At 39.6% G+C, this 19,490-nt stretch overlaps 1 protein-coding gene across 1 annotated transcript in view; it reads left to right on the top strand.

Annotated features, from left to right (window-relative positions):
• Positions 1 to 19,490, top strand: part of DUSP19 (dual specificity phosphatase 19) — a 32,660-nt gene that overhangs the window by 10,102 nt on the left and 3,068 nt on the right. Inside the window, exons 2-3 of the mRNA XM_007951059.1 lie at positions 6,567 to 6,613; positions 15,769 to 15,921. Coding sequence (XP_007949250.1) covers positions 6,567 to 6,613; positions 15,769 to 15,921 — 200 coding nt within the window. The remainder of the gene's footprint in view (positions 1 to 6,566; positions 6,614 to 15,768; positions 15,922 to 19,490) is intronic.

The following is a 19,490-nucleotide window of genomic DNA, read 5'->3' as shown; positions in this document are numbered from 1 at the left end:
GTATCCCACATGAACCTTAGGCTTTCTTCATTTTGTTTTGATCTTTTTTCTGATTGATCCCTTTCCAAAGAAATATTCAGGTATTTGTCTTCAATCTCATTAGTTCTGTCTTCCATTGCATCAGTTCTACTCCTTTGCCCTTTCAATGTGTTTGTTATCTGTTTCTGACAATTTATTATTAATCTTCTGGATTTCTGTCTGTAGATTTAGAATTATATCTAATTTTTAATTTATTTTGTCATTTTGTTCTTGTATTTTCTTCCAAAATATTTCTAGGGTTTTGTCTTTTTTTCCTTGGTCTGTTTCTCAATCCTTTCAAAATACCTAAATATAATTCTTTTGAATTCCTTATCAGAGAGTTCCAATGGTGTTTCTTCCTTCGAGATGTGTTCTGGGTTTGAATCCTGCTCCCTTGTTTCTACCACTTTATCTTGCTTCTTTGTGTGGACCGTGATGGTCTCTTGTCTCTGAGACATCGTGGCATTGTTTTATTTAGATCTCTGTTAACTGTTTGTGAAAAGCAGCCAAGGGGAGTCAGGCTCTTCTTTGTGGTTGTTTTTCCTTGGCCTGTTGGTAGAGAAGGAAGTGGTGGCTCTCACTCAGTAAGTGAAGCTGCAGGAGGTGTGGGTGTAATTGTGTCGTATGGGGACTGTTGCTGTCTTCTTCTTAGACAGAAATAACAATTGAATAACCATCAGAAAAGTAAAAGCAAACGGACAAAAAATACACCATGTAATCACACAGGAACATAACCAAAAAAAAAAAAAACAAAAGGGACAAAGAAGAAAAAAGAAAAAAAGCAAACCCTGCAATATCTGGGGAGAGGGAAATAAGAGAAAAAAAGGTAGAGAAGGAGAATAATGAAGAAAAAAAATGGGAAAAACCAAAAAGAAAAACAAGGAACGGGGTTAACCACGGAAAGAAAAACAAAATTGCAACCAGGAACAGGGAAAAGAAAAAAAACTAAAAATTAGAACCTGAGAGGGGAAGAATAAAGAATAAAGAATAATTCGAAAAAGGACAAAAGTAATAATAATAGTAGTTTTAAACAACAACAACAACAAAAAAAAACAAGAAGGAAAAAGAAAAAAAATCGGGGCAGGGCAGGGCACCCAGGCTCCATCCTAGCACAAAGACTGGGATGGAATTCCTGCCGGCCCAGATAGTGGGTGGAAGTGAAGGATGGCTGCACTTCCTTTCACCAAGAGGGTGTGGGGTATAAGAGTAAGAAGGGGAATGTCGCACCTTTCCAGTCGTCTGGGTCCGGAATATCCTTGGGGTTCCCTGCAAGTGGAGCCTGTTCTTAAGTCCCTGGAATCTGGGAGCACACTGTCACTTTAAATATCCAAAATGGTCAAGCTGCTTGTAAACATTCAAAATGGCTGCACCCTCTGGACAGACAATAGTCCACAATTCAGCTCTCCTTCCTCTTTGCTGCTTCCCCTTTTATTCCTCAGCCACCAGAACAGTCCTCCTTGCGGTCCCTGGCTAGCAGGGCTGATTTTTAGGTTAATTCTTAGGTCCTTCCACCACTCAGCAATATCCAAGCTGTCTTTGCTGTTAGGATCTCTTCCAGACTGCAGCTCTGTATGTCTCCTTTTTTGGTGTTTTCATGCAAATTCTTCTTCTAGCTGGAGTTTAGTCCACTTCTCTATCCTTCCTTTCGAGCCTCAGGGGTCCAGGATTATCTTCTGTATCTGTGTTAATTGGTTCCCCTTGTCTTTGTTGAAGGGGGTCTGTGCAGTCTTTGCCTATTCTGCCATCTTACCAGAACTTGAGTTTGAGATCTTCTGTTCAGTTCCAGATGAAAAACTTAGTATCTTGTATGAGGTCATCAGGAGGAGATTTCTGAGATTTTGGATCACTATTTCTGGGAGAGAGTAGTTTACATTTGTATAGCATTTTATTTTATAAAATTCTTTCATGAATATTATATAACTTCATTCTCAAAATAATTCATGCTTTTATTTCGATTTATGAATATTCACTCCAATAAATTTTCTCTAAAATTTCTTTTTACAATATTATTTCCCTTTTTAGTAGTGAAATGTCTTTTTAATTTGTTTTTGAGATGATGAAAATAGTGATTGTAAATTAAGGCATGCTGTATTTGGTATTTTCATAAAAAAGAGCTCTTAAAAAAAACCCTGAGTCTAAAGATTTTATGTAGCTTGTATTTTATGATACAGATACTATGATTGCAAAATACTAAACTTGTTAGAAGTCTCAACCCTAATAGTTAATTATATGTGTTCTTTCTAAATGATTCAGCTCATCTATAACATTTCTATAATAATCTAGCTAAGGTAATGAATGTTGGTGGTTTGTTTCAATGTAAAATAGAACTGTAAATTATTATTATTAGACTCCCATGTTAGGTTGTATTCCTATTTGTTAACGTCCTTTTTGTTATTTTTAATATTATGATATGGAAAATATACTATTTTGATATTCAATTTTGGGGGTGAATTTTAATGTGTATAGATTTGTGTAGGAACCCAGTGGTGCAGTGGTTAAAAGCGCTTGGTTGATAACCAAACGGAGGCAGGTTCAAACCCAAAGGTGCTCTGTGGGAGAAAGTTGTGGCACTTTTCTTCTATAGTGATTGCAGCCTTGGAAACCCTATTGGGGCAATTCTATGCCCTATAGTGTCGCTGTGAGTTAGAATTGACTCCATTGCAGTGGGTTTGGTTGCTTTTGGATAGATTTGTGTAAACATCACCCAAATCACCTTCTTACAGCAAATATGTCTAGATTAAGGTAATTTAGAAAAAGATAACGTTCTACTTTTCCAAAAAAGTTTTTAAAATAACAGATTATCATACTATACAATATGCATTGTTTGTTTCTTTAAACGAGAGGTGTTTTTTTCAGTTATAATTTAACAGATGACTATAATACAAAGCATCTATTTAAAAAAGAGAAACTGATGTTTTTATCTGGAATTTCAAAATTTAACTGACATTGAGTTGATTCCAACTCATAGAACGCTATGATCTAGAATTCAGAGAGAATTAATTGAATGGAAAACTACCAAGTATTAGGTAAAAAATGTAAGCTGATTATCTGCGGTCTATTTATGCTGACTTACATTATTCCCACATGCTATTAACATTCATATGATTTTTCTTATTATTTGGAAAGGTAAAATGTACAATTTGCATTTTCTAACTCAAGTAAATTGAGCATAAAACCCACTGTTGTTGAGTTGATTTCGACTCATAGCAACCCTATAGGACAGGATAGAACTACCCTATAGAGTTTCTAAGACTGTAATCTTTACAGAAGCAGACTGCCACATCTTTTCCTGAGGAGCAGCTAGTGGGTTCAAATTACTGACTTTTGGTTAGCAGCCAAGCACTTTAACCACTGCACCACGAGGGCTCCTTAAATTCCGTATACTGAGTAAATAAATGCAACTTGTGTGGTGTACCTTATAAGCAAGTATAAGAAAATTATATGAGTATTAATAGTATGTGGTAACAATTTAAGTCAGTACTAAATGGACTGCAGCTAATTGGCTTACATTACGCTCTCAACTATAGGCTGAAAGTTTGGTGGTTTGAACCCATCCAGAGGCACCTCGGAAGACAAGCCTGGAGATCTGCTTCCAAAAGATCAGAGCCATGAAAACCCAATGGAGCAGTTCTCCTCTGTACACATGGGGCCACCATGAGTTGGAATCAACTTGATGGCAACTAATAGCAAAAACATACTAAATTTATGTCAACATAGCCATACACTTGAAGTTACATTCAAAGTATGACAGCCAGCTCTGAAACATAATCTGCTTGTTCTGTGTTTGGCATAGGTGGTGTTTCTCTGCATATGTGTGTTTTCAAATGGAAATACTAAAAGCATGCAACTTTGAGAAATATTTAAATAATGACAGTCTCGGGTAAAAAAAATTGTTAGTTGCTGTCGAATCTGATTCATGGTGACCCCATGTGTATAGAATGGAACTGTTCCATAGGATTTTCAAGGGTGTGACCTTCAGAAGCAAATTGCCCACCTTGTCTCCCAAGGCTTCTCTGGGCTAGCACCTACAACCTTTTGTCCAATAGTTAGGTGGTTAACGGTTTGCACTACCTGGGGGTTGGCGTTTTGAACCCACCTGATGGCTCTGTGGGATTAAGACCTGGCGATCGCTTCTGTAAAGATGACAGCCAAGAAGACCGTACTCGACAGCACCCAACGTCACGGATAATAAAAGGAACGAATTCCGTTTAGGTCATGTTGCTTTTTCTTTTTTGGTTTTTCAACACGTAAGTAAAATAATTATTTAAAAGATTATATGATTTGGTTGTACAATTATAAGCCACCAAAATTTCAATAAACTTACTTGAGCTCATTTTTTTCCCCCTTAGGACTTCCTATAGACAATTGAGCAAACTCTTAAAAAGTATTTCAAACATACCAAACATTACAGAGAATAATATAATAGATATGTATCTACCATCCATGTTTAACAAATGCTAATATTTTTATAAGCTAAGTTATAAGTAGACAAGATGAAGGGAAGGAGCCCTGGTGGTGTAGTGGTTAAAGTGCTCACCTGCAAACCAAAAGGTCAGCATATTGAACCCACCAGCCACTCTGCTGGAGAAAGATGCAGCAGTCTGCTTCTAAGGTGAAGGTAATAGCCTTGGAAACCCACTGGAGCAGTTCTGCTCCATCTTAATGGGTTGCTGTGAGTTGGAATCTGACTCAACGGCAATTATTAATTAATTAACTAATTAATTAATAGTTCAGTGAGGGCTCAGTGAGGAGCCTGTGAGCTTGAAATTATCAAGAGAATATTGGGCAAACAGGTACTTGGTCGCCTTTTTATGAGTAGACAGACCTGAGAACTTCCTGTAAGCAGCTACCTAAAATCAGATAATAGAAGCCAGCTGATTTTCTAGATAACCAAAAAAAAAAAAAACCAGACTCATTGCCATCGAGTTGAACATTGTTCCTGGAAATGGTGCTTATTTCAGGAATGCATAATACTTGAAATCTTTAAATAATAACTACCCTGTTTTTTTCAACTCTTTAGCTTGTTTGAATCAAACTGCTCTCCTCTATGACCTTGCTTATTAACTGGAGCCAGTTTTCAGATGTGGGCAATCTGGAAAGCTGCCTTAGACAGGCAGAGACTGGAGTGTGGGTGGGATCCTATAGAACAACAGTGTTTCCTTTAAACTGCTGGGTGTTCCCAAACCAGCTGACACTAGATGGTTTTGTGGGTGTTTGCTTTTTTTTTAAAAAAATACTCTTTTATATGTTTAAAAGAAAAAGAAAGTTTGTTGTAGAAAATACAAATGATCAAAAAGAAAAAGTCTCATCTGTAACCCCACCACCAAGAGATAACTCGCTTAACATTTTGATGTGTATACTATCCACTTTTAAGCATGTAGATATATTTTTTGTTTTGTTTTATTTTTACAAAACTGGTGTTTGTAGCAAAGTACAGGTATGTGAGAACATTTACCTCAAGTGGACACATGCCCTTGAGAGAACAATCATGGGAGAAGGAAGGGCACCTTATGCACAGGGAGACAGCTTAGGGGGCAGGAGAGTATGGAGGGATGGACACTGGGAAGTGGTACCTTGGGGAGGAACTTGGAGGGGAGCTGTTGCATTGTGGTAAATTGTGGTCAATGACATGAGACAAAGTATATGTGAACTGCTGTATCGAGAGTGATTTTGCTCTGTAAATCTTCACCCAAATCTAAATAAAATAAAATTTAAAAAGAAAAAACAAAAAACAAAAAACTGGTGTTTGTAACCTTTTATCACCTAGTATGTCGAGAATGTATTTCTTTACCATTAAATATTCTTCTACAACATTTTTTCTAATGACTGCATATATTTTACTTAATAATTATACCATCATTTATTTAACCTAACCCTTATTATAGGAGGTCTGGTAGCTCCTAAGGCACTTGACTGCTAACCAGAAGGCTGGCGGTTCAAATCCACCAGCCACTCCTCGGAAGGAAGGTTGGGCAAGCTACTTCTGTAGTGATACTGCCTCGGAACTAAGGAGGCGTCGCTGTGAGTCGAGTCTGACTCAATGGCACATAACAACAACAACAACAACCCTAATTATTGGGTTTCTTGGTTGGTTGGTTGGTATGTGCCGTCGAGTTGGACCCGACTCATAGCGACCCCTCCTTGGGTTTCCAAGGCAGTATCACTATGGAAGTAGATTGCCCCATCTTCCTGGTTAGCAGACAGGTGCCTTAGGTTTTTATTTGTTTGTTTTGGTGTTACAAACATACTAAGATGAGTATCCTGGTAGCTAAATCATTACACATGCTTGACTTATGGGACAGGTTCCTAAAAGAGGGATTTCAAGAGTCCAAGAGTATATACAACAAGGTGAATAGTTTTTGATGAATAATTCCAGATTACTCATCAGAAATTTGGACTGAGGTCCTCCTGTTAGTTTTTGTTTTTTATTTTGGAGGGACTTCTTTTTTTGTTGTTTAAGATAAATAACAGAATTATTGCGAACATTTGTATAGAAAGTGAGGATGATTATTTTGTATGTTCAAGGTGATATGATTTCTTTCTTTCAGGGTCACAAGATGCTGCTCATGATCTGGATACACTGAAAAATTACAAGGTAAAATAAGTGCTACAGGTCTGGAACCACATATAGGAAGTGTCTTGTTAACATTTACTTAGGAAAAACTGTATTAATCATCTTTGGTACATTTCAGAGTTTAATTGGTAACCACTGCCTATCATTAAGGTTGCAAAGTGTTTCGTTCTGCTGTGCATAGGGTCACTATGAGTTGGAGATGACTCGATGGCACCTAACAACAACAACAACATTTCCAATATATGGATTTATCATCTCTCTAGTTATATATTATTTTTAGCTTCCCTTCATGTACCCTCATGACCCTGACCTTAAAGATAGGTCTTCTTGCTTCTGTTTATGTTGTTTTTCTGTGGGATATGCTTTTTTCATCTCTGTTTGTCAAAGTCTCATGTTTTGAGTCCCAATTCACATACCACCCTCTTCCTGAATGCCATTTTCTATCACCCTTTCCCATATAACTGAAGTGATTTATTGCTTTTTATTCCAATATTTACTCAGGCATTTTTTAACCATCTACCATTTTGTCAAGCACTGTTTCTGATACTCAGTTTGTTAGGATTTGAGTAGTACAAGAGGTTCCTGTTGCTATGAAGCTTATAGTCCAGACTGAGGGATGGAGAGGGAAAAGAAAAAACACAAATAAGCTATAATACAGTGTGTTGTGTGTTATGATGGGAAAGTGCAGGATGCCATAGGAGTGCATAGGAGATGCTCTCCTAACACATGTTTGTTTTGTTTTGTTTTAGACATAGGAAGGTCAGGGAAGGCTTTTTGGAGGAAGTGATGTTGAAGAAGAATGAGGAGGGGAGGAAGCAGACAGAATAGTGTTTAGACAGAATGAATGCTATGTACGAAGGCTCAGAGACAAGGCAAAGTCAGAAAAGAAGTTCAGTATACTTGGAATAGAGCGAGAGAAAGAAGGGTACCAGACAAGACCAGATCACAAAAGGCCTTGCAAGTCAGAGTAAGCTATTTGGGCTTGCTCCAGAAGCCAGTGGGAAGTTTTACCTGGCGAATTGATAGGATCAAATTTGCATTTTACAAAGATTGCATTTTAGAGGCAGTATGAAAAATAGATTGGAGGGCTGCTTAAATTAGGAATGGGGAGACCAGTTATGAAGCTTATGTAGTAATCTAAATAAAAAATGATGATGGCTTAGATTAGAATTATGGTTTAAATTGGGGTTGAAAAGAGGATATATTTGAGGTTTCTGCCCCCCCAAAGATAGGATTCTTACAATTTAATGATTGATTATCTCTGGGAAGGTGGGGTTGAGGGAGAGAGGGAGTCAAGTGTTCTTGGGTAACTAGTGTAGGTGCTATTACACTAGATATGGAACAAAGTGGGAGGAATGGACTTTGGAGGGAAAAAGAAATGAGCTCAGTTTTGGACATTTTAAATTTCAGGTACCTTTGGGCCATTTACGTAAAGTTGTTCATTGAAGAATGTGAATTTATCAATGTAAACAGTGTGGTAAATGTACACAGGAGGCAAATGCAATGTGTGAGACTGAGGAGTCTCCATTTGAAGTGGGTGGTTGTATACGTTTTGCACATCACTTATTTGTCTGTTCAGAAAATATTAAGCCCTTATGTAGATGGTGCAAATGGTTTGCAGTTGACTACTAGCCTAAAGGTTGGCAGCTCAAATGCACCCTGTGATGCTGTGGAAGAAAGGCTTTGCGATCTGGTTTTGCAAAGATTGCCACCAAGAAAACCATATGCAGCTGTTCTACTCTAATGCGTGAATCAATTACAGGTGATTTTGTTTTTGTTTTTGTTTTGGTGCTAGGTCCCTTCTAGGTACAGTATGATTCTTGCTTTCAAAATGTACTTTCAGAATAGAATATATTCTCTAAAATAATTGAAACAAAAGGCTGAGAGGATTTTCAGGAAGGCAGCGTGAGTCAGTCTAGGTCTCTCTGAGGGTGAGACATTTTAACTAGTACCTTATAACCAAGTCAGCCATGCTTAGATCAGGGAAAGGAGCACTTCAGGCAGTGAGCGTAACAAGTGTGAAGGTTTTTTAGGGAACAAGTTCAATAAGCTATTTGTCCCTTGGAATCCCAAAACACTTTGTTCTCCTATAGTTCTTGGCACCATGCACCTTATATTATTACCATTAATCAACATGTTTTCTTCTCTTCCCTTGGTTGCACAAATGAGTGAATGCTGGATTACTAGCCAAAAGGTTGGTGGTTCAGACCTACCCAGAGGCACCTCAAAAGTAACGCCTGAGGATCTGCTTCTGAAAACTCTACAGAGCAGTTCTACTCTGCGCACATGGGGTCTCCATGAATTGAAATGGATTCAATGGCAGCCAACTACAGTTATTTAGCAAACTTCTAGAGGATAGGAACTTTGTCCTATTTATTTTTGTGGCCCACAGCTCTGGGGGAAAAAAACAATAGACTGAATCAAGGCTAAAAAAAAAAAAAAAGGACTGAATCAAGGCTATGTGATAAAAACTTGCAATTAATTCTGCCACAACTAGTTTGATATTTTTACTTGTCAACTGAGAACATCTGTGCATTTTAACTGGGCTAACCCTTGGTTTATTATAATAATACTGCCTGAAAATAAGACATATTGCCTTGAATTGCATAAGGATATGAGTTTTACTGTATTACCTAACAGAAGCCCTCTTCAATCAGTAGTTTAAGTTTCAAAGTTTTGCTTACACTAATAAGTTAATATTTCTCAGAGTGAAATGACAAATAGAAAAATTGAAAAATTTGTTTATTGGTTAGTCTTTTTGTCATGTACTTTCCCTTATGATATACTAGTTCATAGAGCTTAATCCCAAGATGTGAACCAATTAGCTGTTAGAAGATCCTGCTATTTCTGTAGACTGTTAGATCCCTGGAGGAAGACTAAACTGAGCAGTGAATAGGCAGTTTCCAGGAAAATTTAAGGGTGCTGCAAAACACAACTGATTTACATGTGTGGGACACATCAAAGTCATATTCATATCAAATTCATATATCAAATTAATGAAAGGACAGTAACTAGTGGGAATTCTTTCTTGGGAGGACCATTTCTAGAAATTTCTATAGGAATTTCATTTTAATATTTATATACAAGTAATAATGATTGCTTTTTTTTTTTTTAATTGTGATTTGGGTGAAGATTTACAGAGCAAATTCACTTTCCATACAGCAGTTCACATATACTTTTGTCTCATGACATTGACCACAGTTTACCACAATGCAACAGCTCCCCTCCCACTTTCTCCCCATAGGTTACCTCTTCCCTGTGATTATCCCTCCATGGACTCCTGCCCCCTGAGCTGTCTCCCTGTGCATAAGCAGCCCTTCTTTCTCCCGTGATTGTTCTCTCCAAGGAGAGTATCTACTTGAGGTAAATGTTCAATTCATATGCCTGTCTTTTGTTTGGCTGGAAACCACAGGTGTGGGTTCAATTCCAGACCTGAAGGGCAGTTAGGGGCCATAGTCTCAGTGGTTCCACCAGGCTCTATCGGACCAGCAAACCTGGTCCCCATCCTTTTTTTTTTTCCTCCAAATGATTTTGAGTTTTGTTCCACATTGTTCTCCCTCTCTATCAAGGATCTCCTACATAGATCCCCTTCCAAGTGGATGACAGTGGTAGCCGGGCACCATCTAGTTCTTCTGGTCTCATAGTCGTATAGGCTGCAGATCGGATGGTGTACCAGTTGCTAGGACTAATTGTTTTCATGACTTCTTGGTTTTCTTCATTCTTCTTTGCTCTGGATGAGGAGAGACCCATCGTTGCATCTAGATGGCAGCTTGCTAGCTTTTAAGATCCTAGTCGCTACTCGCCAAAGTAGGAGGTGGAACAACGTTTTGTATAGTATGTTATGCCAATTGAGCTTGATGTCCCCTGTGACCATGGTCCCAAGCCCGCAGGTTCAACTACTCTCTCCCTCTGGGTAGCTGGCAGTGATTGCTTTCTTAATAAAGTGATTATTGAGTGCCTGGTGTGAGACCAATACAGCACTATAGAGAAGAGGAAACTAAATGTAACATATAAAATGTTCCAAGTTATTAATTGCAGGATTGTTTATAATATCAAATGATAGGAAACCCACTTATCCCTCAATTGAAACCTTATTAAATAAACAATAGCACACCACAACATAGAACACAATACAGTTATATAAAAGAACACACAAAAAAGGCTGTCTGCATACTGATATGAAAAGATCTGTAGGGCATATTTAAATGAGGGGGGGAAAAAGCCCACGAAGTTGCCTTTGGAAAGAAAGGGAATAAACAAAATATTTGCTTGAAGGTACTTTAAAAGGATACATAAGAAACCAAACAATGTGGTTACCATTAGTAGGGGGGAGAGTGGAGCGGATAGGGAACAAGTGGGAACAAGACTTCTTAATGTTTCCTTTTTTATAATATTTTGATGCTTGAACCAGTTTTAAAAATAAACTTTTATTAAAAATAGAAAAAAAATATGAGAAACAAGAGGATAATCTCTATTCCTGGCATACATTAAACCAAAAAACCAAACCCACTGCCATCCAGTTGATTCTGACTCATAGCAACCCTCACTGGGTTTCTGAGGCAGTAAATCTTTATGGAAGTGGATTGCCCCATTTTCCTTCCATGTAGTGGCTGGTGGGTTTGAACCACCAACCTTCTGGTTAGCAGTCTGATACCTTTGGCACTGCACCACCAGAGCTCCTATGTTAAGTTGGCATATATTGTTGGCAAATGTTGTTGTTGTTGTTGTTATGTGCCATTGAGTTTGACCTGACTCATAGTGACCCCTCCTTTGGTTTCCCATGCAGTATCACTATGGAAGTAGATTGCCCCATCTTCCTTCCGAGGAGTGGCTGATGGGTTTGAACCGCCAGCCTTCTGGTTAGCAGTCAAGTGCCTTAGACACTATGCTACCAGAGCTCCCTGGCAAATATTAGGTACTCAATAAAGGGGCTTTTCTTATTATCCATATTATAAAGGACATTCCAAGGGCAGCCATTATTAGGACTTCTTTAATTAAATTTTGGAACTATGCTTTATTATTAGAAGGGTTTTTGGCTGGGTCTTCCATCACTACCACCACCTGTGACTCAGTATAGTTCTTTTCCCTTCAGTCAGGACATTAAATCAGTACTATGTAAATTGCATCCCCAAGCCACTAAACAACAAAGAGATTGGATAGTTTAATAATCCTCAGTATTTGTAAAGCCTTTTACAAAATTCTTTTCTGGTCTTCTCCAAAATCCAGCAATATATAGGGGAAACAAACAAACAAACAAAATAACCCTGTTGCCACCAAGTTGATTCTGACTAATGGCATCCCTGTAGGACAGGGTAGAACTGCCCCACAGGGTTTCCAAGGGTGTAATCTTTATAGAAATAGACTGCCACATCTTACTACTGTGGAGTGGCTGGGGGTTCAAACCACTAACCTTTAGGTTAGCAGCCCATTGCTTAAACACTTAGCCTCCAGAGCTCCTTATAGAGGACAAGGATGTTGTTGTTGTTATGTGCCGTCGAGTCGGACCTGACTCATAGTGATCCCTCCTTGGGTTTCCGAGGTGGTATCACTACGGAAGTAGATTGCCTAACCTTCCTTCCAAGGAGTGGCTGGTGGGTTTGAACCACCAGCCTTCTGGTTAGCAGTCAAGTACCTTAGGCACTGTGCTACCAGAGCTCCTAGAGGACAAGGATATATATAAAAATTCTGAGCTTTAAGACCTCATTTCTGGCATTTCATAAGAAAGAATATAGTTGTAAAAACAAGGCAAATACATACGTACTATGAAACACTGGAAGATAATAATTAAGAGCAGAATCTTATAATTCTGGCCAGAAATACATGAGAAGTGAGTAACTTGACATTGTCAGGTAAGACTTCAGTGAGGAAAGTGGAAGGAAAGTTCAGACATTATCTTCTAGAAATATTATTCTCTTCTTTTTACTTTCTTCCTTCTCCTCTCAAGAGTATTTCTGAGTAGACATTTGAGGTTTCTCCTATTGCCTTCCTTCTACAAGGTAATTAGGCTCATAGTTGCCTGATGTCTCTCTTATTGTCTTTGTCAGTACCCTTAGCTGTGAGCCACAGAAATCAATTTGAGTGGCCTGGGCTAGGGAAGAGAATGCACTATGATACAGGGGGATCCCTGGAACCAGGGGGCAGAGTGTATGGCCAGACCTTGCCAGGGACTGGAGCCAGAGATTGGAAGGCCATCCCAAACAGCTCTTCTCGGCACATCTACTCCATTCTTTTCACTCGGCAGGAGAAACTTTTCAGCTTCTTGGAGCACTTAGCAAAAAATGACTTTCCTATAGTACTCAAGTTTATGCATTATTCTAGCTGTCTTTTAGACCAGTTTTTAACATCCTTAAAGATACTCTGATTGACCTAACTTAAATGAGGTACCCATTGAAATCTAGTCAGCTATGCCTGGAGATGGAGTGGGGTACTGCCAAAACCAAACCTCAGAGGGTGATGGGGGCAGGAGAGGTAGGGCTGGGCAAATACTCTAAAATATATGTGAAAATATATAAAAACACTAAGGTAGGAAAACCCTAAGAACCATGGTAAGAAATGAGAATAAATAACAGTGAAAAGCTTTGTCATAACAAAAAACAGTGACTCATTTTTCTTTCTTTCTTTCTTTTTTTTTTAACTTTTTATTGTGATTTGGGTGAAAGTTTACAGAGCAAATTCATTTTCCATACAGCAGTTCATACACATTCTGTTTCATGACATTGGTTACAATTCCCCACAACTTAAAGGCTCTCTTCCCACTTCCTCCCTGTAGTTACCTCTTCCCTGTGTCCTTCTTTCCTGTGCACTCCTGCCCCCAGCCCCAGCTGTCTCCCTGTAAAAACACTGCCCTTCTGTTCTCCCAAAAGACTGATCAGTTGATCTCTCCAAGGAGTGTATGTACCTGATGTAAACGTTCACCCCATGATTTGATTACCTAATGACACTCTGACAGGAATAAACCACAAATGGGATGGCTTGAATAAACAGGAGTTTATTCTTAAAATTTGTGGAGGCTAAAAGTCTGAGTTCAAAGTGCCAGGCTCTAGGGGTTGGGTGAAAGCCCCTCAACCTTGGGCTTCAGCAACTACCTCCCACTCCCAGCCCACTGAAGCTGGAGGCTTTTTTCCACTCAGACAGCTGCTGTGGCTGACAAACCCTAGGTCTACAAGTGAAAAGGCATCATCCTGATATCACCAAACAACACGGTAGGCCACTAATTCAAGTCCAGAAAATGTCCCAAGATCGGTAGGGCCTGGCAGGCTGTTGAACAATGACTTGGCTACATGCAGGGTTCAAGCATGCCAAAAAGCTGGAGGCCTTCCTCAAAGTTGCTTCTTATATACTAGAAGTATCCCACATCCCTAAAGCAGCTGCTCCAACAGATTCCACCATGGAGTTAATTACCAATCTCACCATGAGGAGTAACCACATGCAGCTGCCCAGCCACTCAAAGAGGCCTAGCCAAGTTGACACACAAACTTAAACTGCCACACCCATATGCCTGTCTGTTGTTTGGCTGGAAGCCACAGGAGTGAATTCAATTCCAGACTTGAAAAAGCTAGGGGCCATAGTCTCGGGTATAACCTGCAAATCTGGTCCTTTTTTTTTTTTTTTGTAATTTTGAGTTTTGTTCCACATTGTTCTCTCACTCTATGCAGGATCTCCTCACCTATCCCCCTCCAAGTGGTTGACAGTGGTAGCTGGGCACCATATAGTTCTTCTGGTTTCATGGTTATATAAGCAGAGGGTCACACGGTCTGCTAATCTCTTGGACGGATTGTTTCCATGCGTCTTCTTCATTCTTTTTTGCTATGGATGAGGAAAGACATACCATTGCATCTAGATGGCTGCTCGCAAGCTTTTAAGACACTAGTTGCTACTCACCAAAGTAGGATATAGAAAGTTATGCCAGCTGAGCTTGATGTCCCATGTGACCATAGTCCTGAGCCTACAGGTCCAACGACTTGCTCCCTCAAGGTAGCTGGCTGTGGTCAAGAAGCCACCACAACCTTGTCCTTTGTCAGCTCTACTATACACCCAGAAGTTCTTACAGCACATACAAATACGCGTGTAGAAACATCATCTCCCAACCTTATACATGGTCATACCTAGACACCTGATCATTCAGCCTGTCTACCCATCTATCCACCTATAGATCAATGTTTGCCATCACTGACAACATAGTACTGTACATGCACAAGGGTTCATCTTTGTTGTCCGTACCTCCCATGTGCCTCTCTCTCTGTCTTCCTCTTCCTCAGTGCCACCGTATTGACCACTCACTTTTGGTGACTCATTTTTCTGGTGGTATAGTGCCTAAGGCATTTGACTGCTAACCAGAAGACTGGCAGTTCAAACCCACCAGCCACTCCTCAGAAGGAAGATTGGGCAATCTACTTGCATAGAGATACCACCTCAGAACCCCAAAGAGGGGTCACTATGAGTCAAATCGATTTGATGGCAGTGAGTTTGGTTTTTGGGAATTAGCCCTTGGATTCTCTTTATGAACTTCCCACATGGCTTTTTCCACATGCTTGATGGACTCTAGGAAGAGGGTTGAAATGCACAGATAGTGTAGAAAGTTGCTTATATGGCATGATTGAAGATTATATGACCCCTCTCACATGATTTTCAACCAGACTAATTCATCAGAATCTCTGGGTATGAGGTCTTGGTATTCATAGTTTTAAGAAGCTCACCAGGTGATTGTAATGTGCACCTACACTTGGGAACCACTGTACAAGTAAACAATGTGAAGGAAAAAAAAAGGAAATAATTATTGAAAGGGAGGTCTTGTGCTACTGATGTACTTCCCCTACTTGTTTTTATGTGTTGATTTATTCAACAAATATTTTAAGCATTTTCTTTGCTTTTTCAGAATGATGAATAAGCTAACATCGTCCTTACTTGTCCTTAAACTTTCTTCTTCAGTCACAGAGACAATCTCTAAGTGGTAAGGGCTGTAGAGCAAGGATAGGGTGCTGTGAGAGTCCACAGAAGGAACACGTAGTCTGGTGAAGGTTGAGGCCATCAGAGAAACTGCCTGAAGGAAGTATCATTCAAATGGATCATTCTTATACTTTTTTGTTCTTGATGCAGATGTCAACATCCCAGTCTTTTTTCAGACAATCTAATTCACAGGGACTTTTAAACATATTATTTTTATTATTCTCTTTAAGGTGACTCATATTCTCAATGTTGCGTGTGGAGTTGAAAATGCTTTCCTCAGTGACTTTACATACAAGAGCATTTCTATGTTGGATCTCCCAGAAACCAATCTCCTATCTTATTTTCCAGAATGCTTTGAATTTATTGAACAAGCAAAGATGAAGGTAAGTTTTGATTCAATCCACATTTCTTCAAAAGCAGCAATTTAAATGTATGGGTCCATTACTCAGTATTCCTTCTTTTTAATGAATTTCAAAGGAAACATTATGAAATTTCCCCTCAAACATATTTTATTCATCCTTATAATTATTTAGTTCTCCTACTGCTCTTTTTCTAATGAGATACTTACTGTCAACAGTTCACTATGTCAATTTACTGTGCCTTACTGAGGAAAGTTGTTGTTGTTATATGCCATAGAGTCAGACCCAACTCATAACAACCCCTCCTTCAGTTTCCGATGGGGTATCACTACGGAAGTAGATTGCCCAACCTTCCTTCTGAGGAGTGGCTGGTGGGTTTGAACTGCTAGCCTTCTGGTTAGCAGTCAAATGCCTTAGGTACTGTGTTAGGAGAAAAAAATTCAGGTTATGACATCCCATTCCTCCAGCAGCCACTTGGAAGCCAAGTCCAATGTTCTGTGGTTTGACTTTTCATGTACATTCAGAAGCAGCAAAAGAAACCAGAACTCAGGGTGTGCCTGCCTATGCAGGAGCTGCCATATGGAAAGAGCCAGGCCTTCCCAAGCAAGCAAAACTGAATGGGCCTAAGGGTGTCAGTTGACTACAAAAGTGGTGGCTGAATTGGAACAAGGTGAGAGTCCACAAGATGATGGCACCAAGAAAAGCTGAGGAAGTGCATAAGATGTATTAGAATTCCACAGTATTTTCTAATTTCTCAACTGTTATGTTTTATATCAGTGTCTGCGATGTAGTAAATTATCTGGTATGGCTTTTCTAGCCATAAGTCTTTGTAAACTCCATGTTGGAATTTGCTGTGAGAAACTGAGTAGCTCCTGATTGTTAAAATTATCTACCTGGGATATTTTTGTTGGGAGCAGCACAAAGTAATTTTCTGGGAAGTTCGCTTTCTCTCAGGGGTATAGAATTCTGATGTTGGGATTGGTTGGTTTGGCCTCAAAAGGAGCCCTCCTAGAGGCAGAAGGAGTCTCTCTGACTGCTGGCTGAGAAAGACATGCTGCTGAGAGAAACGCACTCCTGAGAGACACACACTCCTGAGAGACACCGAGAGATACACGCTGCTGAGAAAAAGACACCGAGAGACACGCACTGCTGGGAGAGAGACTGAGAGAGACGGTTCATTGAGAGACTGAGCATTGTTCCTGAACTTGAATTATAGCTTGGTGCTTCCCTAATAAACCCCATAATCTGTGAGTTCTGTGTGGCCACTGCAGTGAATTATCAAACCCAGCAGAAAGGTGGTGGGTGCTTTGGGAGGAAAGGTTGGTGAAAGGGCTGGAGGAAGGCAACATGTTTGGCCTTGCAGGAATAGGCCTTGGGCTACTGATGGTGATTCTGTCTACTTCTTGTGGGGTTAGAGGAGGTCAGAAGATGCGGCCTCCTTGTCCCTTTGGCAGTGTTCTAAAATCAACCAATATTTTCTTGCCTTGAAAACTCTTTAGCATTTACATGAATACATATTTAGTTTTAGCAAGAGAATTCTTGAATTTTCCTCATTGACTTTTCTGGAAGAAGTATGATTCATGATTTTGTCTATTGTGTATACAAATATTGTTGAATATCAGTTGCTCACTGAATTGCTTATTTCAGAATTACCTTTTTAGGTTTCAGTTGTTTTCTTCTTTTTACATATAGCTGTCAAATAGAATGTCTTCCATTTTCCCATGTCTTTCCTCATTTCTCTTCTGTACCTAAAAAAAAAAAACCTCTATTTGCTTTCTCCACCATTTTACTGTCTGTACCTCATACATCATTTTGTCAGGTTTATGTCTGAAGAGGTAGAAATACGTGTGAGAGGGAAGTAGTGATGGTAACTCCATAGCTTCAGGAGTTCTTTTGGGAATGAAAATTTACTTGGTTCCTCTTTTTATGGGAAAAGTTTTTTTTTTTTTTGTTAGTATGGAAATGTGTATTTGATATTCCATGTCTGCTTTATTATTTACTTTATAAGATGCAATTTAAATTTTTAAAAAATAATCCATGTTCATTGTGGAAAAATTGGAAAATGTAGATAAGGAAAAATTAAGATCACACCATTTCCCATCAGCTGGACATAACCACTGTTAGCATTTTGATACATTTTCTAGACCTTTATTATTTATTCATTTTATATATATACACACATATATAAATGTGTGTGTGTGTGTGTGTGTGTGTGTGTGTGTGTATATATATATATATATAGGAGCTCTGGTAGCCTGGTGCTAAGGCACTTGACTGCTAACCAGAAGGCTGGCGGTTCAAACCCACCAGCCACTCCTCGGAAGGAAGATGGGGCAATCTACTTCCGTAGTTCCGTAGTGATACTGTCTGGGAAACCCAAAGAGGGGTAGCTATGAGTTGGGTCCGACTCGAGGGCACATAACAACAACAACAACAACAACAAATATATATATATATATATATATATACATACATACATACATACATACAGGTATGTGTCACTTAACATCCAACATACATTCTTTGAAATACGATGTAGTGTGCATTTGTGCATTGGATGTTGTGTGAACACCATATTATATACAGGCAGTCCCTGGACAATCGATAGTTAAATGCCTCTAAAGCTTATTATATTCATTACATTATATATAATGGGAGCTCTGGTGGCATAGTGCCTAAGGCATTTGACTGCTAACCTGAAGGCTGGAGATTGAAACCCACCAGCCACTCCTTGGAAGGAAGGTTGGGCAATCTACTTCCATAGTGACACTGCCTTGGAAACCCCAAGGAGGCCATTACATTATATATTGTAATAATTATATTAAAACTTCATGGGTGCTCACCAGACAAAGCCTGAGAGCTGTATCTACTTGATACAGGAAACTGACCTAACCGAGTGTGCAACTGTGCCAGGTGAGGGCTGTGCTGCAGCAGGATAGGATTGGGACTTTGTGCACATTTGGGTACAGGAGGGAGGAGGTGTGGCAACTGAGTGTGTGTGGGACCAGGTGTGAGGGTGCTGGGAATAAGGCTAGCAGTAGTGGTCCTGGCTGCTACTGCTCTATTGGTGCAGCTGTTCTTATCATGTGCAGCCACTCTAGCCACCCAGAGTCAGGAGCCTATGAGCACCCTGATCTGGTGGGTGCTGTCAGCCCCTGCGGCAGGAGTAGAGGAACCGCAGCAGGTACTGCCCTGCACTAGGAGTGAAAGGCTGCATGGCAGCTGGATGGGTGAATGAAGCCAGGAGGAGAAGGAAGAGGTTAAAGAGGAGGCACTGTGGGGATTGAGATGCGGCCTGGAACTGCACAGCTCATTCAATTTTGGGGGCTTGAAGTCTTTTAAAACATCAGAGGAAAATACTAAATGAAAAGAAAGATGGTTTCCCTTTAAAAACAAAGAACATTTTATGGGACCACTGGCATACATCAGTCAGACATTGCCCGAACAGATGTTAAGGAACACATACTTGTATAATTATATGTTGTTGTTGTTTTTATTTGCCATCGAGTCGGCCCCGACTCATAGCGACCCCTCCTTGGGTTTCCAAGGCAGTATCACTACAGAAGTAGGATTGCCCAACCTTCCTTCCGAGG

The sequence above is a fragment of the Orycteropus afer genome, unplaced genomic scaffold (assembly GCF_000298275.1).
Source record: "Orycteropus afer afer isolate SDZICR_OR568_19922 unplaced genomic scaffold, OryAfe1.0 scaffold00001, whole genome shotgun sequence".
Classification (NCBI taxonomy): Eukaryota; Metazoa; Chordata; class Mammalia; order Tubulidentata; family Orycteropodidae; genus Orycteropus; species Orycteropus afer.
The sequence above is the reverse complement of the archived record's forward strand: the minus strand, read 5'-3'. Positions and strand labels throughout refer to the sequence as shown.